At 60.5% G+C, this 20873-nt stretch overlaps 3 protein-coding genes across 3 annotated transcripts; 2 read left to right on the top strand and 1 right to left on the bottom strand.

Moving 5' to 3' along the window:
- The first annotated feature begins 905 nt into the window (after positions 1–905).
- On the top strand, positions 906–7485 carry MVD (mevalonate diphosphate decarboxylase). Its single transcript, XM_068992637.1, has 10 exons — positions 906–992; positions 2926–2996; positions 3400–3514; positions 3781–3927; positions 4624–4823; positions 4912–4986; positions 5086–5304; positions 5487–5602; positions 6359–6467; positions 6898–7485. The coding sequence occupies exons 1-10, from the start codon at positions 923–925 to the stop codon at positions 6976–6978; spliced, it is 1203 nt and encodes a 400-aa protein (XP_068848738.1). The 5' UTR covers positions 906–922; the 3' UTR covers positions 6979–7485.
- A 757-nt stretch (positions 7486–8242) lies between these two features.
- Positions 8243–14965, top strand: CYBA (cytochrome b-245 alpha chain). The gene is made up of 6 exons (XM_068992761.1): positions 8243–8340; positions 11508–11577; positions 12010–12084; positions 12308–12391; positions 12897–12978; positions 14587–14965. The coding sequence occupies exons 1-6, from the start codon at positions 8283–8285 to the stop codon at positions 14791–14793; spliced, it is 576 nt and encodes a 191-aa protein (XP_068848862.1). The 5' UTR covers positions 8243–8282; the 3' UTR covers positions 14794–14965.
- Positions 14966–17359: 2394 nt separating this feature from the next.
- Positions 17360–20873, bottom strand: IL17C (interleukin 17C). The gene is made up of 4 exons (XM_068992262.1): positions 20838–20873; positions 20598–20666; positions 18032–18372; positions 17360–17621 (listed from the first exon to the last, which is right to left on the bottom strand). The coding sequence occupies exons 1-4, from the start codon at positions 20871–20873 to the stop codon at positions 17360–17362; spliced, it is 708 nt and encodes a 235-aa protein (XP_068848363.1).

The following is a 20873-nucleotide window of genomic DNA, read 5'->3' as shown; positions in this document are numbered from 1 at the left end:
ATTTGACCTTAGGAAAATGGAAAAGTTCTAGAGTTGGAGAGTGGTGATGGTTGCCCAACAATCGGAAGGTATTTAATGCCACAGAATTGCAAGCTTCAAAGTAGTTAAAATGGTACGTTTTACCCCAATAAGCGTCATTATAAATGTGACAACCCACTTCAACAGGGAGGCCTGGCGTGCTGCAATCCATGGGGTCGCAAAGAGTCGGACACGACTGAGCGACTGAACTTTAACCCTGAAAAGAGAACCCCGGCTGGTACGGAGCTTTAAAAGAGGGGGTTAGGGCTGGAAAGTACCTATTCCGAAGAAGTTCCTCCCTTAGCAGCCCCTCACCCAGGAACTGGTTGGTGAGGGGGTGGGGAGTCTGTGGGAACCCCGGGCGGCGGGGTGAGGGGAAGCTCAGGCAGCCGGGCTGAGGAAAACTCGGGCGACGGAAACTCAGGGCGGCCGGGTGAGGGGAATTTCGGGCCGCTGAGTGAGGGAAACCAGGGCGGCGAGGCGTGGAGGACCTCGGCCGGCGGAGTGCGTGTCTCACGGCGCTGAGCGCGGCATTCACCCAGAGGCTTCACCTGGTACCCTCGGCGCAGGTGGGGGAACTGCACCTCCAGGCGCCTGCGCGGAGCTCGCGCCTGCGCGGACTTCTTCTGAGCGTGAGGGGCGGGGTTGGGGGGGCGGCGAGGCGAACCAATCTCTGCGCCTGCGCAGAGTCGGAGCGTGTTTTCGGGCCAGCGGGGGCGGGCTCAGGGTCGCCAGCCTATCTTCCGATGCCACTCATTGGTTGAGAGGTGGAGCATGGGCCAGGCCCGCCTTTAATTGGGCGACACGCGAGCAGGTGGGGCGTCGAGGACCAATCGCCGGTCCCCCTGCGGCGCGTGTCTGGAAGGCTGGCGGCCGTGGCTTGGGGTCGCTCTGTTCTTCGGCCATGGCCTCAGAGAAGCCTTTCGTGGTGGTGACTTGCACCGCGCCCGTCAACATCGCGGTCGTCAAATACTGTGAGTGGTGGGCTCGTGAGGCGCAGGATGTGGGGGCCCTGCGGACATGGAAACTGAGGCTGGGAGGGGCTTGTTTGGGCGGTGGACCGGATCCCCGGACAGCGGCAGGTGGGCTGGGCCCTCGTGTGGACGTGATTGTAGTCCGCGTGCAGATGTGGGGACCCTCCCGCGGTGCGATCGCGGAGCTGGGCACCACGTGCAGCCAGAAGACCTGGGGACGTGTTTCATACAGGACGCCGGCCCCCGTGGGGGCTTGATTCCCACGGCCACGCCCACCCTGCCACCTCCACCTGCTCTCGGTGTCTGTCTTGTTCAGGTCTCAAGAATGCTCCCGGGATTGGCTCCTTTCCCTCACTAGTTTCTGGAGAGCCACCCGCGTGAATCTTGGAGTCCCCAGGGGGGAGGGGCCACAATTTGCTTGGCAATATGCCTTTGCAAAGTAACTGGGCTGTTTCCAGTTTGGATCAATTATGGGAAAAGCTGCTCTAAACTTTTGTGTACAGGTTTTTGTATCAATGTAAATTTTCATTCTTCTAGATAAATGCCCCGGGAGTACACTTGCTAGGCCATAGAGTGGTTGCATGTTTGGTTTTTTAAAGAAACAAACTTTTCCCATTTGGCTGTACCATTTTAATCATTCCCGCCAACCACATAAAACCGTATGGGTGATCCAGCTTTCTGGCATGCGTTGTTGTCACCAGCTATTATTTTAGCCATTCTGATGGTGACATCGCACTGTGGCTTTAGCTTGTTTCTTCTGCTGCTCAGTGATGTTGAACAGCGTTCCGTGTGCTCATTTCCTCTCCGTGAGTCTTAGGTGAAATCTCTCTTCAGGACTTTAATCCAGATTCTAACTGAACTGTCTGCTTACTACCATTGAGTTTTGAGAGTTCGTTTTGTATTTTAGATAATAATCCTTGCTACATACAAGATTTGCAAATATTTTCTCCCACCATGTAGCTTCTCTTTTCATCCTCCTAACAGAGCCTTTCAAAGGGTTGAAGTTGTTAGACGGTGGTGGGGGCCAATGTGTCATCTTCTCCATCCTTGGTAGCAAGTCAGAGACGTCTTGGTTCTAGCCCTTCACCCTGAAGAGTATTAACTATGTTTTTTCCTAAAAGTTTTAGGCTTTTACATTTTAAATTGAAGTCTGATCTATTTTGAGTACTTTTGTTCAAGACATGAGACTGAGGCATGGCTGTGTTAGGCCATGGATGTCCAGTCACCCAGCGGCATTTTCAGAAGCCGCACCCCTCCTCCAAGGAACTGCTTTTGCACTTTTGTCAGCAAGCAACTGGGCATGTTTATGGGGGATCGTTCTGGGTTCTCCTGGGTTATCCACCAGGATTCATTCTCCTCATGTCCTGTAACTGTCCGCCACCCCAAAGATGAAAGTGGGGACCCTTTCGTCCCCACCTGTGCCTAACAGTGGATCTGAAATTTTGGACTTTCTGGAAAGTTTTCCGTATTTGCTGTGATATGCAGGAGTGGAAGAGCTCAACAGAAGTGGGGGTAATTCCAGAGTGTCTCCAGGGGCATAAACAGGGAGATTTAATAAATTTTCGGTAAATGGGGCTTCTTCTGTTTGGGAGGGAAACGGAAGAGACTTAAATCAGGGCACTCAGCACCCGGCAGGCACTCCAAGACTACTTGCTGAATGAGTGAAAAACAAAACAGAAGCAGTGAAGCAGGGGGTGGACTGGCCTCCAGCTCTGCTCTTGGGAGCTCAGTGAAGTGGGGAGCAATTGCCAAGGGGTTCCTGAGGACAGGGGCACACCAGGAGGAGGACTTAGATTGTGCAGTAAAAGAGCAAGATCCAGGCAACTTGGGGATCTATGGGGTGGCCGTGGCGGTGGGGAGGGGCAGGGCACTGGTGGTGCTGGTAGACGGGGCTGGGACACTGACTGGCTTTGCGGTGGGCTGTCTGTTCCAGGGGGAAAGCGAGATGAGGAGCTGATCCTACCCATCAATTCCTCTCTGAGTGTCACATTGCACCAGGATCAGGTGAGCATGGTTGATGATACACATCGAAAAAATATTTACAAAACCCCTGTTTACAGATGGTAGCAGTACATCTCCAGCCAACAAACGCCATCCGTCCGATCGCTCACTGCAAGGTGTGCTCAGCACACGGGCACGTACATGCTGAGCCCTCCTAGGAGGTCCCTGCCCTGCATTCTCTGCTGGGAGATGGGTATGTGGGCCCTTGCCCTGTGTAGTGGACACCCATGGGGCGTCCCCACCACTCAAGCCTGGCCTGCCTTGGCCTCCACCTCCACGTCCCTGTTCTCTAGCAAGGCCACTGCCCTGAGCGGGCGACCAAGAGGGACCAGGGGAGGAAAGGCCCCACAGAGAGGGGAGCTTGGCTGGTACTCACCACCGAGGTGCCCTGCGCTTTCTTTCCCAGTTAAAAACCACCACGACGGCCGCCATCAGCAGGGACTTCACAGAGGATCGGATTTGGCTGAATGGCCAGGAGGAGGATGTGGGGCAGCCTCGCCTCCAGGCCTGCCTGAGGGAGAGTGAGTAGGGTCCTTGGGGATGCTGGGGTTAGGACAAGCCTGCCCCTACCCCTGCGCCACTTCCTTGCGCTGGGCGGGTGTGAGCACATAGAAGGCACTGCTGTCACCTGCCCCCTCCCCACCTCACACCTCAGGGGCCGCCAATGCTTGTCAGCCTGGCCAGGTCTGAGCCTGGGGTCTCCCGAGAAGGGGGAGGTCTGTGTAAGGAGCTCGGGCAGAGGCCGGTCCCCTTGTGCTGACCCAGGCGTCGTCTCCCATCCCCTCAGTCCGCCGCCTGGCCCGCAAGCGGAGGAGCAACGGCCATGAAGACCCACTGCCCCTCAGCCTCAGCTACAAGGTTCACGTGGCCTCGGAGAACAACTTCCCCACAGCTGCAGGCCTGGCCTCCTCTGCTGCAGGCTATGCCTGCCTAGGTGGGTGCCCCGGGACAGGTCCCTTGCAAGCTTGCCCTGCACACGAGGCCACGGCCTCAGCCATGTCGCACCTCTGAACGCTGAGATATTCTGGGGGCTCTGAGGGGAGGACCCAGCACGTGACAAAATCCCCCTCAAACTGGCTCAAACTAAGTGGGGGTGATTTCTTGGCTTACGAGCAGAACCCCAGGGCTGTGGCTGGCTCCAGGCTCTCAGATGGCCTATTAGGAGCCCATCTTGCTTCTTCGGAACCCCTGCTCTGCTCTGCCCTCCTGTGGCTCACTCTCTAGCAGGGCCCCCCACCCCCAAGCTGGGGGCAGAGCCGGTCACCACAGCAGTGGGTGGTTGGGTCACGTCCTCCACATAGCCCTGAGACCGGTGAACCAGGGCAGACAGCTGGCCTTGTGGACCCCTCCAGGTCTGCATCCCAGCATCATGCCCTTAAGAAGTCCTGGCCTACGCCCAGCACTGCCAGCAGCCCCAGGCCTCCTGGTGCCCAGGGGGCTCTTCCTCCCAGCAGCTCATGTACCCTGAGAGCCCTTTGTGGAGGCTAAGCCTGTGAGCACGTGGGTGCTGACTGCCAGCCACGGAGCTGAGGGCCAAGGCTCCATCCCCCAGGTGCCCCCCTTCTCTACCACTGAGCACAGACCACCCCCCACCCCCAGCCTATCTGAGCCTCCCCACCTCCACCTGCAGCCTACGCCCTGGCCCGGGTCTATGGGGTGGACAGCGATCTGTCGGAAGTGGCCCGCAGGGGCTCAGGCAGTGCCTGCCGCAGCCTGTACGGTGGCTTCGTGGAGTGGCAGATGGGGGAGCGCCCCGATGGGAAGGACAGCATCGCCCATCAGGTGGCCCCCGAGTCACACTGGCCAGAGCTCCGAGTCCTGATCCTCGTGGTGAGTGAGGGGCCCAGCTGGGGTCAAGAGGGCCTTCCCAGGCTCCCTGGGCTGCGGGCACAGTGAAAGCCTCCCTCCCTCGCCGCAGGTGAGCGCCGAGAGGAAGCCGATGGGCAGCACGGCAGGCATGCAGACCAGCGTGGAGACCAGTGCCCTGCTCAAGGTGAGGCCAGCGGGCAGCTGGCGGGCGGCTCCTCAGGGGTGCTCGGAAACCAGGCTCCACGGCTCCACACAGCTCACAGGCTGGCCGTCTGCCTTACAGTTCCGGGCAGAGGCACTGGTGCCGGCGCGCATGGCCGAGATGACCCGCTGCATCAGGGAGCGCGACTTCCAGGCCTTTGGCCAGCTGACCATGAAGGATAGCAACCAGTTCCATGCCACCTGCCTGGACACCTTCCCACCCATCTCCTACCTCAGTGACACATCCCGGCGCATCATCCAGCTGGTGCACCGCTTCAATGCTCACCACGGGCGGACCAAGGCAGGTGCAGGGCTGGGCGCCCCAGGCGGGCTTCACGGAGCCTGCTTTGCTGGGGGCTGCGTCTCCATCTCACTCTCATTGGTGGCACAGCCCCCATGTTGGAAAAACTCCACTCCCCACCTGAGTGGGTGGCCTGTGGGTCCTGGAAGCTGGTCTGAGCCCATCTGACCGCCCGGTTCCAGGTGGCGTACACTTTTGATGCGGGTCCCAATGCTGTGGTCTTCACCCTGGATGACACCGTGGCTGAGTTTGTGGCTGCCGTGAGGCACAGCTTCCCCCCTGAGTCAAACGGAGAAAAGTGAGTTGCAGGTCCCCATCCAGGAGGCCGTGGCGGGCAGCAACCATGAGGACCACAGGCAGTTTCCCCACACGTGTGCCCATGTGGCTGTGGATGCTCGTCCACTTGGCCCAGCCCCAGGGGCACATGCCTGTCTCTGGCGGCTCCTGTGATGATGAGGGCATCTGGATTTCTCCCTCCCAGCTGTTTAAGGGGCCCTGTTCTCATTGTGGGGACACTTGACCCACTAGGGATGTGAAAAGCGTGTGTGGGTTCTTTTTATCTGTCACCCTAAGGAGGCAGTGAGGCTTCTGGTAGGTGGAGCTGAGTACTGCTCCCACACTGCGTGGGATTGGCCCCACCATCGAGGACGCAGAGGCTCTAGACTCATCGCCCTGGTTACCACGGGGGTGGTTTGTAGGATTAAGCTTGAACTGAGGCTGTTTCTTAAGCTATGTCCCCATGGGGCACGGCAGCATGGTGGGCCAGGGCGAGGGGCAGTACTATAGCCTCGTGGAGGTCTCCTGAAGCCCTCCCCTCAGAGACAGCCAGGCCCTGGCTTTCTCACTCCAGGTGTGCCTGTACTCAACATTTAACCACCTCGAGATGTGCAGCCCAGTGGCATTAAGAACAGGCTGAGCACCCTTGTTCATCAGCCCCAAAGGCCCCAACCCCGCTGGCAGTCACGGTTCCCAGCAGTCCTGCATCTGCCTGCGCTGCACACCTCCCACCCCTGCCGTCCTTGGACTGCAGTCCAGCCCTGCCTTCTTCCCCCAGGTTTCTGAAGGGGCTGCCCGTGGAGCCCATCCTGCTCTCAGATGAGCTTAAAGCTGCGCTGGGCATGGACCCTGTCCCTGGCAGCATCAGATACATCATCGCCACTCAGGTGAGTCCTGGTTGCACACCGCATGCGCCCTGCAGGCTTGCCCCAGGGCATCCACAGGAGGGCCAGTGAAGTAGCTGTGACCCTGCTCCCTGGTTTCACAGCACCTAGTGTTCCCCTCAGTCACTCACAGAATATTTAAGGACTGATGGATGCCTGTGGTGTGCAGGGGTGGAGCTGAACTGTGGTGTACCCTCCAGAGCAGGTCAGGGTCCTATCTGACTCCTAGACCTGTGACCTATGCTCTCCAGGCCTTGGCCTCTGCCGACCGCTCTGGACTTGCTATCCACTCCACGTCTGCCCAGAGGGACTGAGCCTCTGCCTGAGGATTGGGCCCTGGGCCCAGCATCACCAGGGTGTCTGACCTGCCTGCATTTCCTGGAAGGGCAGGTGCACCCTGTCCCTCCCTGATGATAACTTCTTAACCCCACAGGTGGGACCCGGGCCTCAGGTCCTGGACGACCCTGGCGCTCATCTCCTGGGTCCTGACGGTCTGCCAAAGCCAGCTGCCTGACCACCTCTTTGATGGGGCCCGGCCGCCGCTGGGAGAAGGGGCTGCTTCGCTGGGATTGGGAGCCGGGTGTGGTGGTCAACAGGCCACGCTTGTTGGGATTTGTGGGTAACTGCCTGCTCTGGGCCAGGCCATGTGCTGTGGCTGAGTTGGGCAATGGAATGACGCCTGCAGCCACCCAGATGATCAGGGGCAGCCCCCCCAAGTGCCTCACCTTTCCCTGACCTGCACCCAGCGCTTGCTGAGACGGGGACCTGGACCCCGATCCAAGACCAGGGGACTGAGCCGGCAGGGAGCTGCTGGTGCCTCGATCATGAAGGGCCCTCAGGCCCTGGACTCATGGGCACCCCACTGCCATAGGAGGTGATGGCATGTCGGGGTACCCCTCAGAGCTGGAAGCCGGGTCACCGTGCAGGGGACGACCTCAGGACAGCTCCATGAAGTGGTCCCTCAACTCTGAGCCCAGGCCCCTGAGCGGGTGCAGTGTTGTGTCTGCGGGACAGAGGAGCAGTGCCAAGGCCAGAGTAAAGGCAATTCGAGGACTCACCTGGCCTGGTGTGCTTTCTTCAGCCCTCACCCAGGGGGCTGGGTGGGCATTGTGGGGGGTGGGGCTGGGGCCTCCCCGCCATGCATGGGATGCTCAGCACAGGCCACAGCCACAGAGTGCTGGGTGGACGTGGTCACTAAGGCCGACAGGCTGGGGAAATGGTTCGGGTTTGGCTTTAAGCTCGGTCCATGTCCCCCTTCCAAGTGAGTTCCATTCTTCTCCACTATCCTAACCCAGCTGGGGGAAGGAGGGGGAGGGCTTCTGAGCCCTCTGACCTTGACCCTAAAAGGGAGTCCAAGGAGGGAGGTGACAAAGGACAGGGCCCAGCACTGCTACATTCTGGGTTCTCCCAGAAGCTTCCCATACTCACCCGCCCTCACCCCCAAGTTAGTCCAGGGTTACCAGTGGGGCCAACGCCACCACACCTGCACTAGCCCAGGGCCGGATGCGGCGGGCCTCCCAGGAGTCTTCCCAGGGGTTGGCCTGAAGCCCTGCTTCCCCTCCAGGGGTCCACCGAGGCCGGGCTGGCTGGGCCTGCAGGGGAGGAAGACCTGAGGTCCCGTGGAGCGAGTTGGGGGCAAGGCTCCTGAGACCCCAACCTGCCGCCGGCCTGTCACCTGGGGAACCGGGTTGGGGCGGAACCGGCGGCGGGGCGGGGCGGCGCCGGAACTTGGGGAACTTGGGCGGGGCGGGAGGCTTGCTGAGCTCTGGGGCCGCGGGGTCTGAAGAGTCCGAGCCACGTTCGAGCCGATCTGCCGCCATGGGGCAGATCGAGTGGGCCATGTGGGCCAACGAGCAGGCGCTGGCGTCCGGCCTGAGTGAGTGGGGGGCGCTTGCACTTGGGGCGGGGGCTGCTGAGCCTGGGGGCGGGGCGCCGCGGCAGTGCAGTGGGGCGCTGGGGCTGGGGAAGTAGGCGCCTGGAGACCCCAGGCTGCGAGAGGTAAAGGGGAAAGGGCAGGCTGGAGAAGGGGCGGGAGCAGGGGTCCTGAGGAGCCACAGACACCCGGCTGGAGCCTGGGGTGGGGCCCCGGGCCCGGAGGCTCCAGTGGGCGACCTACAGCGCCGGCGGGAAGGGGGCTGGGGGCCTCTGTTGGGAGCAGGGGAGGGAGAGTCGGGGCCCTCCTGCCCCTGCACCCCGTGCACACCCACACCCCCATCCTCTGCCCTCTTCCCCTCCCCCGCACACCCTCTTCCCCTCCCCCTCCCCCCCCCCCCCCACACACACAAAAGAGGAAGTTCAGTCTAGGGAAGAAGCGCTTGCCCCCGTGCTTTCCGGAGAACTCACCGCCCAGTAGGGCTGGGAAAACCCAGCATGACCCACCCCTGCCTGGAGTGACCCTCCTGCCCTGGGGTGGAAGCTCCCTCCCCTAAGGCCCCTGGGCTGCGGAGGTGGGCTCTTCCTGCCTCCTGGGCAGGGGCTTGGTCCATGGAACTGGGTGACCGCTCTGTCTCCCGGGGCGCAGCCCTGAGTCTGCTCAGAAGGACATTGCACTAGGCAGCTGGAGACGACCCATGTGACCCCTCCCACCCAGCTCCCAGGGCCTGCTTCTGGGTAGGAAGGCGGCCGTCCCCCCTGCTTCCCTGTGCTCAACCGCGGTTGCTGACAGTGCTGTAAGCACTTGGACTCAACTTCTCAGGAGAGGGTGGGGCTTGAGGCTTGAGGAAGCCGCCCGTGGCTCCGCCCCTCCCAGGAAGGCCCCGCCCCCAGTGGGAGTGGGCGGGCGGGAGGACCTGGGGATAAAGTGATGAGAAGGGTCTCAGCCACCACGTCTCACCTGGGACCCACCCTGAGGCCCCCACCGCCAACCTGGGGACTGAAGGAAGGAACCTGCGAAGCTGAGCTGGAGGTGGGGAGGGAGCACTTTAAGGTCACATTTTGGGGGTGGGCAACTTTGGGGTGCCAGGCAGGGCAGCCCCCTTCTGGCTTCTAGATGGCGGAGAGCCCAGTGGGTCAGTGCGTGGCTTTCCTTGCTTCTGCCCAGAGCGGTCTTCTCCCAGTGCCGTCTACCCCTCCCCATCACCGCCGCAATGACTACTGCTGGTCTTCCTGCACAACCTCCTGGCTCTAAATTCCTCCTCTTGCTAGCTCCTGACTCAGTACCAACTACAGGCCCCACGAGCATCCCAGCCCACCGTCCCTTTATGTTGTAGAGAATCGCATCTGATCAGATAACGGTCCCTCCATCTCCCACCACTCTGCCCCTGCCCCTCTGGCCTCGGGGGCCCACCACCCTGGTGTTTGCCACAGAGCTGGCTCCCCCCACTTCACCTCTCTGACCACATCCACCTGCTCAGAGCCACGGCGCCCACCTCATTCACCATGATCTGAAGTGTCTGTCCACATCGAGAGACCCCAGGCCCCTCTGGGAGCTGAGGCTCCAGCTAACGACGCAGGCTCAGGCCAAGGAAATTACATGCCCAGGTCAAGTGGACGAGCCACTGCCTGAACGCAGGAGCGATGGCTCTTCCCTCCTCCAGCACAGCAAGTGTGAGCATGACACCAGCAGAAGAAGGCCAGGGTTCAGGGGCTGAAGGGAGGGCTGGGAGGTCAGAGCTTTTACCTCGTGGGACTCTGAGGCCAGACCGGGAAAGGCTGTCTGAACAAGAAACAGATCAAAAGATCGTCCCCTCCACGGAGTTGTGTTATCTGCCACCACAGCCTGGACGAAGAAAGTCACAAGTAAGACAAAACCGCTGGAAACTCAGGCCTGTGCTACACAAGGGGCAGGGGCTGCCCTCTCCCACTCTATGCCACAGGGACCACCAACGAAGAAGTTCAGGTCATCAGAAAGGAGTGCTGAAGGGTGTGCTCCAGCGAGGGCGAAGCTGGATCCAGAGGGAAGATGGCTATGCCACTGTGAAGACACTGACTGTAAATAATTAATAATTGTGGCTAATTTGGGGTGAGATTAAAGATAAACCTTCTAAAGTCCACATGTAGTTCAGGAAGAGGAATTTTAAAATTACAGTTTGATCAAGTCAGTAGAAAGCAGGAGAAGCAACAAGAAAAGCTGTTTAAGAGGAAACCCAAGTAAGATAACAAAGTAAGTTATCTGCAATCACAGTCAATAAAATGTGTCAAATTCACTATCAGATTGCTTAAAGAGTGAAGAGTTTAACTCTATCAGCTGATTCATAAAAGCCCAACATTGGAAGCAACTGACATGTCCCAAAGGCAGGAGAATGCATAAATAAATTGTGGGAAACTACCCAATGAGACAAACAGCGAGCCAGAGCTCTGTGCAAACCACCCCAGGAAGGGCCTGGACCAACCTTCTGTCAGCAAAAGAAGAGCCCTCAGAAAACCTGGGATGGGGGAGAATCTTGATATGGGTGGAGGTCACATGGTAGGGGTCACACGTGTTAAAAGTCTGTGCACTTTATGTCATAGTGATACCTCAGTAAGTGACTGGAACCCTGAGGATGGGTGGCCGTGATGGAGTGACAAGTGTGAGTGTGCATCACGCCCCTGAGTGGTACACTGAAGCTACCGCCGTAGAAGAAAGTCACTGGGGAGGAACGGGGGCGATGCACATGCTCACGGCAGGTGGGCTGCGATCAGGTGCACACAGGGCCGGAGAGACCAGGCCCACCCAGACCCGGCATCGCACAGAGCGCACGAACAGGATCAACCCACACACCCGAGGCCAGGACAGAGGGTCCACGCATCTGGTACAAAGTCAACCACCAACAGCGTGGTCCTTAAACGCTCAGGGTGCCGTGGCTCACAGGCCTCGGGGGTGTGTCCAGGCTAGAGCCAGGCCCTGCCTCCCTCTCAGCAGCTCCTCAGTCCCCTCCCTGCCTCAAATGCTGCTCTTGGGGAAGGGTCCCAACGCCCATGCCTATAGCCACCCCCATCATCTACCAAGGTCTCCCCCGCCTGGGTCCCCTTCCTGGGCTAACATGGTGGGCCCTGGGGAAGGGGCCAGAGCCCCTGCAGAGTTGGGGTATGGCACCTACTAACCTCCTTCTCCTCTGCCCACAGTCCTTATCACCGGGGGCATTGTGGCCACAGCCGGGCAGTTCACCCAGTGGTACCTGGGCGCCTACTCCATGTATCCTCTTGCTGCAGACCCAGGTTGGGGTGGGGGCCAGAGAGGCTGCTGCCCCTTGAAGGCAGGAGGGGCTCCGAGCAGGGAGGTGACAGAGCCTGGGGGCCTCCCTGGCAAGGGAGGGAGTTGTCCGCGGCACCTGAGGGCTGACACTGAGGCCTGAGAAAGCTCGGGGTCCCTCCGTATTCCCTTCTATCAGTCACCCTCCCCAGCTGGCCTGGCCTGCCCACCAGTGGACCGAGCCCCCCTTGTCCCAGCCAGTCCAGCTGTTACAAGCCCTCCAGACGCCAAGGCAGGCATGGGGGAGGGAGGCTGCCTTGTTCGAATCCTGTGGACCTCAGGCAGTGGCCACACCTCTCTGTTCTCTCATCAAAAGAGCCGACTCCCTGGGGCCTCTCAGGCTTGATCTGGGCTGTTCCTTAACCTGCGCTTCAGAGCAGCGGGTGTATTGGTCTGCCTGCTGGAGTACCCTCGAGGGAAGAGGACCAAGGGCTCCACCATGGAGAGGTGGTGAGTTTCCTACCCTGTTCCGGGAACCACCCCCCACCCCCACCAGCTGTCACTATGAGGAGCCTGTCATTCCTGTCTCTCCGAGGCTCCAGCACCAGCCCACTCAGGGTCTGCCCTGCCACTGAGCCTGAGACCCCCTCCCCTCCCCGGGACGAAGAACCGAGTGATCTGAGAGGCTGGGGCGGGTGGAGGGTGACGTGGCCTGTCTCCCCCTCCCGCCCAGTGGACAGAAGTATCTGACCAGAGTGGTGAAGCTGTTTGGGCCCCTCGCCAGGAACTACTACATCCGGGCCTTCCTGCACCTCGGGTGAGCATGCGCCCACTTGGGACCCCTCAGCGCCACCAGCAGAGGACTGCTGGGGTCAATCAGGCCTCTCCCAGCCCAGAACCTGTTTCAAACAAAACCCCAGGTCCCAGGCTCTGCCACGGGTTCCCCAGACCTGTATCTGTCATTAACACTTCACCCCAGCCTGATAGCTTAACTCGGATAATCGGTGCCCCAGGGTTGATGGCTCAGCCGCCCCCAGTGAGTGTGCTGGAGAGACCGCCATGCTGCCGAGGCCTCTTCCCAGGTGGCCGGGGGCCAAGTGCCCTGTCCAAAGACTCGGGAAGGTGCAGACCAGGCAGAGAACAGCTAGGGGTGAAGTTAAAAGTCCAGCCGTGCAGCACTGGGCCTGCTGGGCCTCCCCTCCATTCAGGGTCCTGCGATCGTGTGCTGTCTGACCCGTGCCAGGGGTGGGGGAGCTGTGGACCCCCTCTGACCATCCTCTGTCTCCCCTGTCCCCTCTGACTGTCCTTCACCCCTACTCCAGTCTGGCGGTACCTGCTGGCTTCCTGCTCGCCACCATCCTGGGGACAGCCTGCTTGGCCATCGCAAGTGGCATCTATCTGCTGGTGGGTAGCATCCTTGCAGTCAGCCTCAGCCTCATGGCTGGTCCTGCAAGCCGAGCCCGTGTCCTGGCTTACGTTGTGGGGACATGACACTGTGGCCTCCATGTGTGGCCCATCTAACATGCTAGCCACTCCCCTACATCCTCCTGTAACCCATGCCACAGAGCCTTGACAGTGCGGGGGGGGCCCACTTTACAGACAAGTGGCAAAAGCTCGGAGAGGGGATGTGGCTGGCCTGCCGGGCCCTGCTTGGAGTGGGATCCATTGCTCAAAGTTTTCTATCCAGTTCAGGGTGCTGCCAGGAGTACTTCCCTGGGACTCATGAGTCTGAGTGGTGCCACAAGCCGTGCGTGTGGGGCTGCGGGGCTGGGTTTGCCTGGAGTCCAGGTTATGCAAAAGGCCCCCTAAGGCCATCTTTATAGCAGGTTGGGGAGGCTGGGAGGTGGGGAGGAGGGGGCGGGGAGGTGTGACAGTGGAGTGGGGAGGGACGAGGGTCCCTGCCAGGCGCAGGTTGCTGAATGCCCACTGTTCACATGCTGCCTGCTGGCTCTCAGCCCACTAAGCCGTGGGTTCCAACCCAGCCACAGCCTCCAGCCTCCCAGAGTCAGTTTTGACTTGGTTGCTCTACTAATTCCAACCCCAGGTGCCCCCCTCATACGTCGCAGCTGTCTTTCTGTGCTGCTTGTTCAGATCTTCCCCCCATTTTTCTGTTGGGGTTTTGTCTTCTTGTTGGTTTGCAGGAACCGCGCGGGTGCTTTCACTGTGAACCCTTTGTAGCTTTTAGCTTTTGAGGATACTTCCTCTCTGTTAGGGATCCACCTTTACCCATGGATTCTTCACTGAGCAGAACACAAGTGTGTGGTCTAAACTGGTTTTCTATTTTATGGTTTGTCCTGCCCGCCTCCCCCGCCCCGCTGCCTGTCTATTTCCCTGCATTCTCTTCCTTTAGCGTTCTAGCTTTAGCTTCTGGGATAGAGTGCTCTAGTCTTTAACTTAGGTGTGATTATAGAACCTCTTTTCATTCTTATGCTTCATAAATTATATGCCGTCACTTTTTTTTTTTTAATCAACTATTATGGAATACAAAGTTAGAGATACACGTTTCTAGGTCCACTTGGCCTGTGGCCGTGGGGCAGGCCCAGGACTCTGCATTTCGGCAAGTTCCCTGGGCTGCAGTCTTCCCCCCTCGACATGCCTGGGCCCCTGGCCTCCCACACTGTGCCTGCCACCCCACCCCCCACCCCTACCCAGAGCTGCTGGCCTCAGTTTAGCATCATACCCCTTAGGCCTGGGCTCCTGTCCTGCTCCCAGCCCTTACTCCCTGGGAGGAAGCCTGGTCTTGGGCTGTGCGCCTGGCAGTGGCCTCCAGGGGTCATTCAGAAGCCCCAGGGTTCCACTGTCCCCCTCTCAAGTTGAGGTGTCTCCTGGCTGGTGAGACAGCTGGGTTCTGACCATGTAGCCTCAGGCCTGGCGCATAACCTTACTGAGCTACAGCCCCTCAGGTCTTGCTGAGCTCAGTCCTGTCCTGGACCCTGGCGGGGGTTGGGGGGCGCAGGGACTGGGTTGGGGGGTGGCCCAGGAGGACCCATACCCAGCCTGTGTGTCCTGCAGGCGGCCATCCGTGGGGAGCAGTGGAGCCCCATCGAGCCCAAGCCCAAGGAGCGGCCGCAGATTGGGGGCACCATCAAGCAGCCACCCAGCAACCCTCCACCCCGGCCCCCGGCTGAGGCCCGCAAGAAGCCGAGTGAGGAGGCAGCGGGGGTCCCCACGGGTGGCCCCCAGGAAAACCCCATGCCGGTGAATGACGAGGTCGTGTGACCAGAACTTCAAGCCACTCTGGCCCGCTGAAGCTTCAAAGGCCCTTCCTCCTGTAGGCAGGCCAGTGGGTGGGTGGGGGTGTGTGGCGCCCAGCCAGGGGTGCCCCCCTTCCTGTAGCCTCTTTGGGGTTCCTTGACAGCAGGGCTGGGGTCTCGGTGCCTCGCCTGTTCCATGAATCATGTACCTGGAATTCCCTGTGTTTGTGTTTCTGCTCTGGAAATGAACGTCTCGGGTCTGGGGGGATGGCCTGTGTCCTCCCAGATCCCCCATCTGCCAGGGCTCACCTGCTGGAGCACCCCTCAGGCCACCCTGGGGTCGATGTGCCACAGGCAAGATGCCTGCACAAGAACTTCCGCCCACTCTGGGTCGCCAAAACTGTTACCAAACCAAATGCAGGTCCCCTTACCCCCGTGCAGCAAAGCCAACCTACTGACTTGGGTCGTGGTGAAGGAAAGGGCAGCATTATCGCAGGTGCTGAGCCAGGAGGCCAAGCGGCTCACGTTCAGAAGACCCCCAGCCCCCTCGGCTTTCAGGGAAAGGTTTTTAAGGACAGTGAGAGAGGGTAGGGGGTAATCAACAGACAAGAGACCCAAATTTGGTTCCGCAACACACACACACACCACACATGTCCCCTGCTTACTCCCCCAACACACCACACACACACCATACAAGCCATGGCAGGGGCCCCAAAGCTCATCAGCTCACACCCAGCCTGGGAAGCCCTTCCATCCTGGTACCCAGTCCCCCAAGGTCTGGGAAAATCCTTCAATCACTGGCTTCCTGCTCTCACAGTTCTGGAACCGGGGTCTCTGGGATCTCTGGCCCAGAGGGCACCCTGCCCATCAACTAACACTCTGTCTTCAGCATAAATCCAGTGGGTTCACTGTTCCCTGCCCCCTGGCCACTCCCAGGACTACCTGGCCTGTCCAGTGCCTGGCTCAGAGCCCAGAGACTCACAGGAACACAGGGCAGACCCCACCCTACCCCAGCCCCACTGCTCTGGACCCCATCACCCTGCCCGCTGGCCTCCAGCCGCCCTGACCTCCCAGACACAGCTGCATGGGCTGCTCCCTCCGCCTGGAGCATGGGCTCTGGGTGGCCAGCCGGGTCATCCTCAGGTGGCCTCCACTGCAGCCCCTCTCTTCCTGATGTGTTCACCACCAACAGGCCAAGCACTTTGCCGAGGATCCTGTGGCCGTGAGTCACCTGCAGGGCAGGCAGGGGGCTGAGCATTTTGTCACTGCTCCGTCCCCAGTGCTGGGCACGTGGCCGAAACTCAGGGCGTAAAGTGCTGACTGAAGACTGCTTCCAGGCTCACGACATAGTCACCTCCTCCAGGAAGCCTTCTCTGAGACCTTCCCGCCTTCCTGGGCCTTACACACAGTAGGTGTCAATCATCGGATGAAAACGGCAGTGGGGTGCAGACAACCGTCCTACAGCCCCGCGGCCCAGCATCAGCCCTCGGAGCTGAAGGGCATCACAGGCAGCAGGGAGACTGAGACTAAAGGGGGGTCGTGACTGAGCCAGGACGCTGAGGCTGCGCACTCAGCCTCTAGACTGCCAGGAACGTGCTCTGATCCAGGATATCCTGCCATGAGCGGGCGGGCTGTTCCTCCGTAGCTGACGGGGCACCTGAGCTGGTAAGCCTGGCTGCCCCTCTCTGGCAGCTCACCTACAGTGGACAGAAGCCCTAGGAGGGGTGTCTAGAGTTTTCTGGGCCCCTGTTGGGGCTCGGGGAGCATGACTCAGCCAGGTTAAAGATGTGTCCCCCTGAGTTGACCACTTGCCCTGAAGTTACCCTGAGGACACCCGTCCGTGGGGCGGGGAGGTGGTCCCCAGGGACCACAGCCATGTCTGTGAATAGAGGGCTGGGCTTTGGGAGTGTGGCCCATCGCCAGGCCCGGGAGCCACTGCTCATCCATCAGGGCACAATTGGGCTCTTCTGTTGAAACCCACCTCGCCCTGGGTGCACCTGGGTTCACGCACAGATCTTTCTAGGACACACCACACTAGTGGCTGCCCCTGGCGGGCAGTGGTCAGTGACTGCCCCTTGGGCCCCAGATGGGTATAGAGGGCCTGGCGGGGGTGAAAGAGAGGGGCTTCACCCACTGCCCTCTGTGCCATTCAGGTCTGTGTTCTGGGGGCAGTTTATCAAGTAAACAACATAGATTCACGTGGAAAACAAAAAGCTGTTTTAGAAACACAGGGGTACTTTTTTCCTCCCAAAGGGCTGGGGTGAGGGGCGCCCAGGGGCCTGGAGGTGGAGGCAGCCATCAGAACAGTTCCCCTTTTCTGTAGGTGTTTTAACAAGTCCTAGAACAGTGAAAATGTTCCTTCTAGCCCAGCTGTTTCTGTAAAAGGGTAAACTGTCTTTCAAGGTGGGGGCTGCCGGCCGCAGGCCCCCGCCCCCCTCCCCACCCCAGCCTTTCCTGGAGCCAGCCTTTCCTGGAGCCAGCCCTTCCTGGAGCCTCGTACCTGCCCGAGACCCAAGGGGCACATAAATAACCAATAAATACACATAAATAGGAGGGCCTCCCTGGAGGCCAGTTCAGGAGCCAAGCGGCAGTCACCGGGCCGACCGGGGCAGGACACAGGTGCAGCCCACGGGCACGCGGATGAACTCGGCATGGAAGGTGAAGGCCCCAGGCGTGGGCTCCCCCATGGCGTCCTGGGAGCAGGGCCGGCGGCGTAGCACCAGGAGGCTCTGGACCAGCGGCACCGAGTTGAGTGCGGCCGTCTCGCGGCCCGTCTTGGCGCTGATACAGCCCCGGCACAGGCACTCAGCGAAAGCCAGCTTCTGTGGGTAGCGGCTCTCGTCCGTGTCCACACTGCGGGGACAAGCGGGGTGTCAGAGAGCCTGGAGGGCACCTCCCTCCCTGCCCATGCCCCCCCGCCCAAGCCATATGCACTCAGGGCCCAGGGCCTGCGGTGTGGGGCGCTGAGAGCACATGGCACACAGCTGGTGCCCAGTGAGTGCGGGTGTGCCTGTGCCCCATGGCCTCCCAGAGCATGGAAGCCTGCTCTCTTCCCACCTGGCCCCATCTCACCCCTGCAAGGACTCAGATAGGGGCCCCCAAATAACCCAGGGGACCCTGGTGTCCCAGGTCTGGCTGCGATCGAGACACGGGGCAAGGACTGGCTCATGTGGAGCCTCACCCTTGCCCTCACGGAGCTGGAACCGCCAGCCGGAGGTCACGGTCACGGGGAGAGTGCCCAGGCCCTGGGAGCCCGCCCTCACCGGTATCTCCAGGGTGAGATGGAGCGCTGGTGGACGTCAGCTTCCAGCACCTCTCCCGGCTGCAGCACGGGGCACTGAGTCCCGGCAGGGGCCCCTACGTGCCTCCTCCTGTGGCCTACCGCCTCCAGGCTGGACACCAGGGCCACTGGCAACGCCTGCTCCCACTTGGCAGCTCGAGCCAGCAGGTGTGGGGGGGCATGGCCCAGGGGCAGCTCCTCTGCGGAGTAGCAGCGCAGGGTCCCAGGGCTGTGGGGGTGGCTGTGGGCCCCCACCTGGAGAGAGGGGCTGTGGCGAGCCAGGCTGGCGGGAAGCCAGAGCAGAAGCAGGAGGCCAGGGAGGAGCTGGTGGAACAGGCGGTGGGTGGTCAGGGGTGGTCAGGGACGGGGCCCTCCACTGCCACCCGCGGGCTCTGCTCCCGTGGAAGGATGGGGTGGGGGAGGTGTAGCCTCCCTCTACAGCTGAGGGAACAGGAGGTCCGGAGGGGCCAGCCTCTCAGCCCAAGCTCACCAGCGAACCCGGGATCCAGGATCCTGGCTCCCTTCGACCCCAAGATCTGATGGGTTTCCTGGACCCTACCCCCCACACCCTCAGCCTGGGGGGTCAGTGAACCACCAGCCCTTCGGGACCAGGCAGCCCTGTGCAGGTGGGGGCACGGGGAGAGGAGCGTCTTACCATTGCAGCAGGGGCTGGGCTCTGGGCTCCCGGCTCCAGCACGTCCCTGGTGGTTGACCTGGCGGCGGCTGGCCCGTGGTGCCCTTTATACCTGGGGCCACACCTGGGGAAAATCTGGGCGCTGCTTCCTCCTCGGGAAGTGCCTGGCTGCGCTTCCTCCTTCCCTCCCTGCAACCGTCCCCTCCCTTCCTCCTCCTCCTCCCTCTTCCGCCACCCCCATCTCTCCCCAATCCCTCCCTGGCATCCCCCAGGGGGACACTGCCTCAGGCAGAGCACTTGCAAATGTGGCTGAGAATGAAGGGTCTTGCCTGACACTCTTGAACCTTCTGTAAGCTCGAGTCCTAGCCACTTGTATGTTTCTGCTGTTTGGACCTGGTGCCCGGGGGGCGGAGGGCTCCTTCATTTTGCGCTGCTGTCCAGTCCCCCACAGGCTTGATTCTCTCATCCATTCCTCTTGCCAAGAGGGAGGTCCCAGAAGGGCCAGGGGCCAGTGAACGTCTTCAGGTTTCTCTGTTGGGCTTTTGTGGTTTTATTAACAAAGTGTAAGTCTAAGCGCGAGGGGGTGATGGTACCCTTGAACCTTTAAGATGCAGGGTGCCCTAGGAAGGTTTCTAGGGAGGCCCCAGGAGCCCACCTGTAGCAAGTCTGTGCAGCTGGCTGGGGGTGATGGGGTGGGGAACTTTGTTATCCCGAAAAGGAGACGGTTTGGAGCCAGATTCTGCAAAGTTTTGAATTCTAGGTTCAGACGCCATCCTGGGAGGGCCTGTCTGCCCTGGTCTCTTGAATCTGTACCACATGTCCAGCTGAGGAGGGCCTCGCCTTGGAGGATCGGGTCAGCTCTCCTGGTTTCCCCCCTGCCCGCAGGAGGCAGAATGCACGCCATCAAGGCACCAGTCTGAGTTTGGAGGCCCAGGCTGGGTGGATAGGAAGACCCCTGAGGCAGCACTGGCAGAGGCAGGGTAACACCCGGGCCCTCCCAGGGCCTCTCCTAGGCAGTGCGTGACTCTGGGCCTCCAGTCCACCCTCCCTGCACATCTTCATCTGGAGTAAACGTTTCCGGAGCAGGCACTGCGTCATAGCTGTTCTCCCGGCTTCTTCCTGATGAATGGATGGACACTTTGCGTCCCCAGGCTGTTCCTGCCTACCACGCCCCTGCCCATGGCCACCCACCTTCTGCTGATGCACCTCCTGCAGTGGGGAGCTCACCACCTGTATTCGTCACAACTGGGGCCTTAAGAGAAGTGTCTTTTCTCAGGCCTGGAGGCCGGAAGGCCCAGGTCAGTGTAGGCAGGGCCTCTCTCCCAGCCCTGGTGGCTCCTGTGGTCCTCGGAGCTCCCGCGGGCGCCTCTCTCCCCAGGTGTCTCTCCTCCTCCACGGCTTTCACACTCTCCTAATCCAGGATGATTCATCAAGATCTGAACTTGACCACAGCTGCAGAGACCCTTTCCTCAGATAAAGGCACATTCCTCACGGGCACTGGGGCTATTCAGACCTCGACATGGTTTTAGAGGAACAACAGAGCCCTTTATACCTTACCCTGGGCCAGATGCTCAGGTTGAGAAAGACCCCACCTTCCTACAGGGCACTCGACCTCAGAAATTCCAGTCCCTCCTGCCTGGGCCCCCCAAGTGAGGGGAAGTGGTAGCTGTGCCTGGCAACAGTCCCTGGGGAGAAGCCACCAGGAGACCGGGGAGGTGGCCCCAGCAGTGGCCTTGCCTTTGTGCGGCTGGGGTCCCCACACAGGATCTTTGGAAGTGAAAGGCTGTAGAACTCGCTTGCGCGGTGGTCCCTACTTCGAGGGCTGAGCTCTGGCATTTTCTGTGTCTTTCTGAACAGCTGAGCGAGTGGGCGAGCCAGGCACAAGTCTTGAGGCCAGGCCATGTGCCTCCCTCACCGCTGCCCTGATCTGTTCTGTGGGCACTGGCGGGCTGGTTGGGGTTGGGGTCGGGGTCTGGGGCACCAGCTGGAAAGACAGGGCGGGGCCCAGCAGTGCCTCATTCCTGTGGGTGGCTGAGGCAAGCACACCAGTACCAGGTTGGGCAAGACTGGAAAGGGCGCTGCAGGAGGAAGGCCAGAAGGCTGTTGAGGTGGTGTCCTGGATGGCTCCGCCCCCAGACCACTAAACCACACCCACCATATCCCTGTCCCCAGACTGCACCCATAGGGCCAT

Source organism: Capricornis sumatraensis, chromosome 20 (genome assembly GCF_032405125.1).
Source record: "Capricornis sumatraensis isolate serow.1 chromosome 20, serow.2, whole genome shotgun sequence".
Taxonomy (NCBI): domain Eukaryota; kingdom Metazoa; phylum Chordata; class Mammalia; order Artiodactyla; family Bovidae; genus Capricornis; species Capricornis sumatraensis.
This window is presented reverse-complemented; position numbering and strand designations above follow the sequence as displayed.